This window comes from Etheostoma cragini, chromosome 15 (assembly GCF_013103735.1).
Source record: "Etheostoma cragini isolate CJK2018 chromosome 15, CSU_Ecrag_1.0, whole genome shotgun sequence".
Lineage (NCBI taxonomy): Eukaryota > Metazoa > Chordata > Actinopteri > Perciformes > Percidae > Etheostoma > Etheostoma cragini.
The window spans coordinates 24,150,549-24,159,541 of NC_048421.1; the positions used below are offsets into that span (position 1 = coordinate 24,150,549).

The 8,993-nt window shown below is 42.7% G+C and overlaps 2 protein-coding genes across 3 annotated transcripts in view; both read left to right on the forward strand.

The window, feature by feature from the left end:
- si:ch211-195b15.8 (dual specificity protein phosphatase 8) overlaps positions 1-6,660 on the forward strand; it is a 14,381-nt gene extending 7,721 nt beyond the window's left edge. For both annotated transcript variants that reach the window (XM_034894899.1, XM_034894900.1), the window contains one exon: positions 6,632-6,660. The gene's annotated coding sequence lies outside the window, so the exon portion shown is untranslated. The remainder of the gene's footprint in view (positions 1-6,631) is intronic.
- The window catches only part of rras (RAS related), an 11,123-nt gene extending 2,150 nt beyond the window's left edge, over positions 1-8,973 (forward strand). The window contains exons 2-6 of the mRNA XM_034894902.1: positions 2,440-2,527; positions 5,072-5,174; positions 7,164-7,272; positions 7,786-7,904; positions 8,707-8,973. Coding sequence (XP_034750793.1) covers positions 2,440-2,527; positions 5,072-5,174; positions 7,164-7,272; positions 7,786-7,904; positions 8,707-8,794 — 507 coding nt within the window. The 3' untranslated portion in view covers positions 8,795-8,973. The remainder of the gene's footprint in view (positions 1-2,439; positions 2,528-5,071; positions 5,175-7,163; positions 7,273-7,785; positions 7,905-8,706) is intronic.
- The last annotated feature ends 20 nt before the right edge of the window (positions 8,974-8,993 follow it).

Consider the following 8,993-nt stretch of genomic DNA (forward strand, 5'->3'; position numbering starts at 1 on the left):
ACTATGTAACACCCTCACTAACAGGGACGTTGTAGAGCGTCCTCTGGTGGACAGACTAAGCGACACCCTCACTAACAGTGTAGTGATATTTCTGTGTTTATAATGGGTGTTTATTGCGTAAGCTAGAGTGGATGAGTCATTGCCAGAGCACTGAGCCTTGAAATGATCTTTGTCCCATCTCTATAACTTACACCTACAATTTTTACTTGTCACACACAATTTATACATCAAAATGTAGGAATTTTTGATCTACTTTCAGCTAATGTGCTCATTTATGCAGTATGAGTTATATATTTGGCTCAGTGAGCTTCCAAATGACAACAGTTCAAATCTTCCTCCATTCACTGCTCATGTTAAACATCCTCCACATACGTTTCAAATGCCTTCTACTGCTACTACTGCTCTACTTGTAGCACCTTTTTAGGCTCTCTGAGCCTTTATGGGTTCCGCACTGTGTATACATACATACATGGACGCTCACACACACACACACACACACACACACACACACACAGACAAACACTCAGATGGACACATGACACCAATCCAAAAGCAATTTCATCCACAGCTTCCAGTTTCTTTTAGCCCATGCTTGTTCTAAAAAGTCTGCATATAATAGTTTTTAATGTTAAATAGTTCCACTCTTAAATCATGATTAAATGAACAATACAAAGAAACAAACTTTATTTTTAATTCCATTGAGAGTCTGCGTTCCTCACTTGAGCCTGGCCACCGTTTCAATATGGAGAGGGACTGAGCCCACACAGATCTGTTCACCTTGGATCGATTATGTTTAGCATATTTCATCAAACTACAAATTCTACGTTTTGGTTTGTTCACAATAACAACAGCCCACTTCTCTTTAATCACATTAATATATACCTTCTCTTGCATAGTATTGGTATAAGTCTAGTTCTTCAAATCCTGTCCTCTGTAATAACATATGGGTATGCTCTGCATTTGCATGTCCCATATTACCATTTTCTTACATGATCCATTATCACTCAAATCCAAAAATATATTCCATATTCTCTATTTCTTTTCCATAATCTGCACATCGATACGGTTTCCAACCAACAAATCTCATATCCTGCATGCAGCTGCTGGCCACATCTGTTCATGTGTTTTTTTCACCCTCCAGGCAGCCATTCCTCCAGAAAGCCCGTGTTACATATTGATTGTGGCAGATACAAATGATCATAAGTGAACATTGACATAAGTTGCTAAAAATGTCACTCTGAATGAATCTCTGCTCTGGAAACTACAGTATGGCTATAGTCCTGGTCCTGGGAGTGGTAGAAGAAGTCAACCTATCAACACCATGATGTGTCCTTACTTGATCACAAATATTTCCCTTCCTTGTAAGGGCTTTCTTTCTGATATTAAACATATACTACCATACATATAATCCCTTAACAGTTTCTGGTCTCAAACCAGGGTACAGAGTTTCCACCTTGAGTAGGATTACTGTCTTTAACACCTTTTCCTTGAAGGTTTTAATTTGTTTCCAGTAGACCAGAATAATCGGCCTTCTTTTACTCACAGGACCTGCAGCATGTAATGGGATTGTTCTAGAAAGTCTGTTGTGCTTGCGTTTAAGAAGAAATCTCATTAGGTTCTTTGACCCAACTTCCAGGCAGGACAGGGCCGATGTGCCCCTATATAATATATAATATACTGTATATATATAATTTCCCCTATATTTCCGACCTGGGTCTGACTTATAACTCATTAAGAAGACCTTCAGAATACCTGAATTTGTCTTATACAGTACATGTTTGCCTTATTAATCACTTTCTCAGTGTAATGTCTAAGTTGCCAAAACCTTAACAAGTCTAGATTTGTTCATACGCCATATGAACAAATGTCCTACGCCATCCGTCTCATCATAAAGTATGACTGGAGAGACCAATTTTAAAGTGCTTTGTGACGTATTCCATGAATGTTCTCTGGCGAGAACTCTGGATTTCCAGGGTAGCCCTTCCGCCTTTCTCGGGAAACATTAGCTCATTCAGTTGTTTTATAATGTTTTTGTGTACTTTGTGTTTGTTTGTATGTGTGACTGTACTGCTGGCCGTCTTGGCACTCTTGATAAAGACATTTCTAACCCAATGATTTTTTTCCCTGGTTAAATGAATGCGTAGGCCTATATTAAAAATGAGAATGTTTTCACTGTGGATGTTTAAAAGTGCAGTTCCCTCAAAAAATGCATTTTATTGCACTTCCACTGAATGTATTAGTTATGTCACGTCTTTGGTTATAGGAACTTATTTAGTGGAATATTCCCATTTGCTGAATGCATGTACAGCAGCTTATGTAACCATTAGCGCCCACTAGACTTTCAAGATGGAGCCAGGTGTTTGTCAGTATTCAAGAGATGTCGGGTACTGATCCCACAGCAGGAGTTTGTTATTAACACTGAGTGTGTCCCCCCCACAGTCCTACTTTGTGTCGGACTACGACCCCACCATCGAAGACTCATACACTAAGATCTGCACTGTGGACGGAAAGGAGACCCGGCTGGACAGTAAGTCTCCGTCCCACTGGATATGAATTCTGTGTGTGTGTGTGTGTGTAAAATAAATTTAAAGAAGGCTTTGTTTGAAAGCAGAGGGTGTGTTGGGCTCTGATACGATGTGACACAGGCTGTGTGTTTGCTCTCTGGATGTTCCATTCCCTTGTTAGGACTTGTTCTTGGCCAGGGTTACTTCATGGAGCCGGGTTGGAGTGAGTTGGGTCACACTGCTGATTCACCACAGCAACCTGTGAGTCATCAGATCAGAGCTCCTGTTTGTAGCACTTTAAGCTCCATGTTTGTTTCCAGTCGGTTCAGAATCCTCTGCACCCTTCTCGGAACATTACTGTAGACCAGATTACAGTTTGGAGGCATGGAAGCTGTTTCTTGGGTTAACTGAAGCAGCAAGAATTCACATCTGAAAGCACTTGGATTTCATTTTTTTGTATGCTGTACTGTATGTCTTCCAGGGATTGTGTCACACACAAGTTGTAGTGTGTGCTGTGGGTGGTGCTGAGGGTGGGACCAGCTTATCATGACACACAAATGCTCCGTCTAGTCACTGGCGCTGTCATAGACCTCAACAGGAACACAGGTTACTTACAACACCTAATGGTTTAAAGGTCACCCTCAAACACTATCTCAATGGAAACAAAAGATTTCCTTCATATCTCAATGACAAATGACAAAAACCTACCAAGATTCAAAGTGTCTTTGACTATATGTCTTCCCCCCCCCCCGCCGACTCATCTCCTGGTTCTCCTTCTCCATAAACAACATGAAATCAAGGAGAGTGTTAACTTCTCTTGCTACAGGGGAGACGCATTGTTTCTCTCAATGTGACTCTACAGTCGGTACTCACTCGGAAGATAATCAGCATCACTCTCTCACACACACACACACACACACACTCGCACACACACCAACCAAACCTAAGCTACTCACGCCCATGTTTGTACTGTAGGAGAGAAGTTGTCTCTGTCCATGTTTTAACAGGCACACAGAAGCTGCAGTGAAGGTAAAAATCCAGTCCTATTCTAGCCCTACTAACAGTAATATAAGATGAATTGGAAATAGTCTCTAGATGTAGTCATTTGTGTTTTAGTTCCCCTATGAAGAATCATTTTGTAGGCCTGTTGTTCTAGATGTTAAGAGCCCTGCATTTCCTCAAAAAATCAGTCAATCACAACTGAAAGTAGGCCTCATTGAGTGTGAATAGAGGTGAATAGATATGTGTTCCAGCAAAATGTCATTTCTGTTTTATACGTATAACACTTGGCGCTGGAGCGGGGGGGTCTCTTTGTGTTGAACCGTCTTGCCCCCCCCCCAAGATGTAATCTCACTCCAAACATTTGATAAAACTCGTGATTCATGCCAGATTAACACACATTCATATCAAAGTTACGTCAAAACGTTCCAAAGGTGACTTAATAAAGAACTTCTTGTTCTTCTTCATGGAGGTTGAAACACAGGTGACAGTGTGCATATTTTAAGTGCCTGACTTTGTACTTTTTCTCCGTAAGAAAGACGAAGATGCGGTGTGTCATGGCGTTGTGATACATATCTGTGAGGAAGAGTATTCAGCATGAAGATGGCACGGTGTTACTGTCTTTGGTTAACCATCTTCCTTTTAGCTACTTTCAGAAAATTAATAATAAAACGGTGTTTCCTTTTAGGATTTATTTTAGCAGTGGCGGCTGTTCTTCAGAGGGAAATGATTGTAATCTTAACTCACGTGATGAAGGGTTTAAAAGGAGCGTGACAGTAGTCGGCGTGGAGTACTGCTGTAAACCACATTTAAACATTTCAAGGTCCTATGGCATGAAAATGTCACTTTGAGTTTTTTTAACATTAATACGCGTTACGCCAGCCTGACTATGGCTAGAAATGGTGATAGGTATGAGGTCATAAGGGGCAAGGTTACCTCCCCTTCTCTGTATTGCCCGCTCAGAGAATTTGCCCCCCCCCCCCCCCCATGAGAGAGGGGCATCATGCCTTTTAAATGAGCAAAGGAGCAGTTGGTCAAGGTCTATATAAAAGCATCCAAAGAGCACCATGTCACGGGACCTTTTAAAACAGTTGAAAACATTCATTAAAAAATGATACTATGTAATAAGTAACAGTACTTATAATGATAAAGTAAGTAAAATAGTTAAACTGCTATTACATTTTAAATGGGTAACTTAATCTTAACTTAACGTTATTACATTTCTAAAGTAACCTTCCTGCTAACTACGTGTAGCTACATGCTAATGCCAGAGACGGCTGTCATCTTGGCTGCCGAGGTTGTCTTCTGCTGGAACATGTCTGGTTGTGTAGTGCTTGGTTTAGAAGCATCTATTGGTGTTTTTCACAGTAAAAAGTCCCTTTTTATATACTCCGGTGCAGTCAGTCTCCACGTGTAATTGTTCAGAGGAAACTACTGCAATGTAGACACAACTGTTACAAATTATATAACAGATAAGAAATTGTAACCACTACATGTCAAGGTACTGCTGAAAAGGTTGGTTCTTGTGTGTGTGTGTGTGTGTGTGTGTGTGTGTGTGTGTGTGTCAGTTTTGGATACAGCAGGTCAGGAGGAGTTTGGAGCGATGAGAGAGCAGTACATGCGCTCAGGAGAAGGCTTCTTATTGGTGTTCGCACTCAACGACCGGGGCAGGTAATGGAGTGTGTGTGTTTCTGTGTGTGCATGCCTACATACATGCTTGGTCATGGTTTGTCTATGTAACACTAGTCTCACATGTCCAGCTCTGTCTCCACAGTGCTGTGGAGTAAGGTCTGGCCACACCACAGATACATTCTGGGATAGGAGGGATAGGTGGCATTTCTTTCAACCAATCACAATCGTCTTGGGCGGCGCTGAGCTCCGGACGCAGCTTCGGTGGCTCTCTGCTAAATAGTCCCAGCAGGAACTTCACCTGGTGAAGCATTTGCATCCTGCTAAAGAAAACTCTACATGCAATATTAAATGAAGTTAACCGTTGACACAATACAGTAACGTGAGCTGTTTAAATCGGCTGATACATGGTTACACCTCATTATCTCTCACCAGTGGATCTCTGTGTGGACTTTGTCCACAGCAACCCCACTGTGGGTACACGATCCGTCCTGCCTACACGATCCGTCCTGCCTACACCATCCGTCCTGCCTACACCATCCGTCCTGCCTACACCATCCGTCCTGCCTACACCATCCGTCCTGCCTACACCATTCGTCCTGCCTACACCATCCGTCCTGCCTACACCATCCGTCCTGCCTACACCATCCGTTCTGCGCATGCGCATGATGTTCACGCATGCGCATAAATACGTAGCTGAAACCTGGCTGTTTTCCTGCACTATTGGTACCACGCATGCGTCGGAACACTTGACGGCCAAGCATCACAACGGACAGCTTTTTTTTTTTTTTCTTCATTTTATTAACAAAGAACAATTATATCGCCAGTATGTACCTCCACGATTTTTTTGCTAAAAGTCACAAATATCTTAACAGTAAGTTGAAAAATGTTGTGTTTACTTTACACTAGGCAGCCATTTCCCCTGTTGCCATGGTAATGTTATGAAGTGACGCAATTGCACAACAAGACAAACACATTCCTTTTTTCATCAAACCGCAGTTGTTCCAAGTGCCCGCAATTTCATCGCATAGATATCCCAGATATTCTATTGAATTTTTAAAGAAAATGTGCCGCATAATCAAGGATTTTTGCAACAAATCTTGCGCATGTGCAGGACGGATCGTGTACCGACACCCACCACTCCCAAAACGTCCCAGTTAGAGAGGAGATGCCCTGAACATATTCTTTGCAAATCTTTACAATCATTGCCTGAAAGAAACCAGCAGGCCTGCCTGGCTGCTCCGTCCACATTCTCTTCTAAACTTTCATTTTCAGCGTGTAGCCTGCTAGCTCCAAGGTTGTTATTTGTCAAAGAGAACGGAGTTAGAGAACGACAACACGACAGGGGAGGGACATCCCGATCTGCCGGATGTGAGGCACTTATTCCTGTGAATGTTCTGTCTTGACCCGGACTTGCCTCCTGGGAGCTCCCAGATACCCCCCAACCACTCAGGGCGCTGGTCCAGCACTGGCGGCCCACTCACTCTGACATCTCTGAGAGTGTGTGTGTGTGTGTGTGTGTGTGTGTATGTTGCGCCCAAGAACATTGTGATTGGTTTAAAGAAATCCTAATACACCAGAGCAGGTTATGACGTAGTGACAGTGAGTTATCAGCACTGTGTCCAGCTGTTGTTAGATTATGGATAACTTTACAGGTGCATGCAACTTTACTGCGCGCGCACGCACACACACACACACACACACACACTCTCGCCCTCTCTCTTTACTGTCTGCCTAAATGCATACAGTACACATGCATTGATTTTGTATTCATTTAAACCCACTGTACATGTGTTACATACCCAGACACTATTAAGTGAAGGATCTAGGAGCCACATTTGATGCATTAGCATTTCCTCTGGCTGTTGCCCACTTGCTCTGATGATCATCATCTTCCTTTGAAAGCAGAACGTGTTCCTGCTGTGTTCAAAGAGATGAGTGGAGCTGATTGTCCTTCATGTTCCTGTGAATCCAGATGCACTGGTGTGTTGATACTCTAGTGGCTCATTGTTTGCGCGTGTCCCCCGACAGCTACCACGAGGTCCAGAAGTTCCACACTCAGATCCTGAGAGTGAAGGACCGAGACGACTTCCCCATGGTGCTGGTTGGAAACAAGGCGGACCTGGAACAGCAGCGAGTGGTTAGTAATCTTCATGGGCTCCATTAGCGTCCCCGTTGTTCCTGGTTCCTGGACCAGAGTGGAGGGCAGACAGATATACTCCAAAACGTCAAGGAACTTCATTAGTTGTCAATAACAGTGGGGACAAATCAGTGGATTTATGAAGCTTTGGGTTCATGGGTTTAAAGTGACCAACTAATGTGATGACCTCATTTACAGTAAAGGATGTTCAAACACAGCTTTGAGCTGGAAGCAAAGCACCAAATGACTACAAAGAAAAGATGTAAATATATATCAGGTAGAGCTTTTTTATTGAACTAATAATGGATTTCCTAAATTAAACTGAAAAAAGCATGGGAGCAAACAGTACCCAGGAGCTTTTTACTTTATTTAACTGTTTTCAGATAGTTGCCTTTAGCTCTTATCTCTTATCTGGGCTAATCTCCTCCCAGTACAATGTACATGCTCCTGAAGTGAATGGGGAGGGTTGCAGGATGACAAGGCCTTGCTGGAGATTGTTTGCTGTGTCTGCAGGTCTCCAGGGAGGAGGCTCAGGCGTTCACCAGAGAACACCGGATCCACTACATGGAGGCCTCGGCCAAGAATCGCTACAACGTGGATGAAGCCTTCTTGCAGCTAGTGCAAATCATCAGGTGCAGTCCCGGTTTATTTTGCAACTTGGAGTAACAGATTATGTGTTAAACCCTTCGAGGTGGTTGTTTCCATGGATCTATGAGAAAACCCAGGAGTGCTAGAGCGGTCGTTATTTCTGCAGCAGAAAAACATGACTTCTGACTTTCCTGTCATCCCGTTGTACGCTCGTCAGGTTTTAAACCCCTGCTCACAAAAATTGGCAAATCTCAGAGACTTTTGCATTAATATATATAGTGTGGTTATAGAGGATGATTTCACTATTGTTGTTACTTAGAATTCCTCATGCGGGCGACAGAAACTACACACTATAGCTTTAATTATTAGGGTTTGATTGTTATGGCTGATAGTTTAACCCCCGTTTGTACTGCTTTTAGGATATAAAGCATTCGTATATGTACTCCAGGAAATGACATCACAAGAATAGATGGAACTGTGAAATTTCCCTTTTAATACTTTTCGGGTTTGAACATTTTGGTTTTCATTCAGATCACAAGACAAAATAAGAGTTTACTTGCAAAACGTAATGTGCAAAGTAATTGTTTTTCTCAATTATTCATTTTTTGTAAGGAGTCGAAATCATAATCACGATTAAAATTGGGATTAATTGCACATCCCTAGCCTGAAGCTAATGCTAACCTGTCCAGGAGCAAATTAGCCAAGCTGTCTCCATCTTTCCAATACATCTCAGTACCAAGAGTCGTCTTAATCAAACCTGCATGAGTCAATATTTGGGATGTCGATCAGGTGACTGTGTAACCAGGGGCAACCCTTTAGCATCTTTCTGCTCTTCTTCATCCTCAGACGATTCCAGGAGATAGAGAGTCCTCCTCCTCAGAGTCATCACTCGGGGAAACAGAAGCGCGGCGGCTGTCCGTGTGTCCTCCTCTGAGCGCTGTTACCATGGAAACCAAAGCCTCTGCCCTCTTCAGCTTGTCCCAAAAATATGTGTGTGTGTGTGTGTGAGAGAGCGAGAGAGAGAGAGAGACAGAAAGATACGATGCATCATTTTCTTTTCAAATGGTTTCATTTGCACTTTTTTAAGAAGCAGTTTTTTTCTGTGAATGCAAGGGTCTGATGGGGGGGGGGGG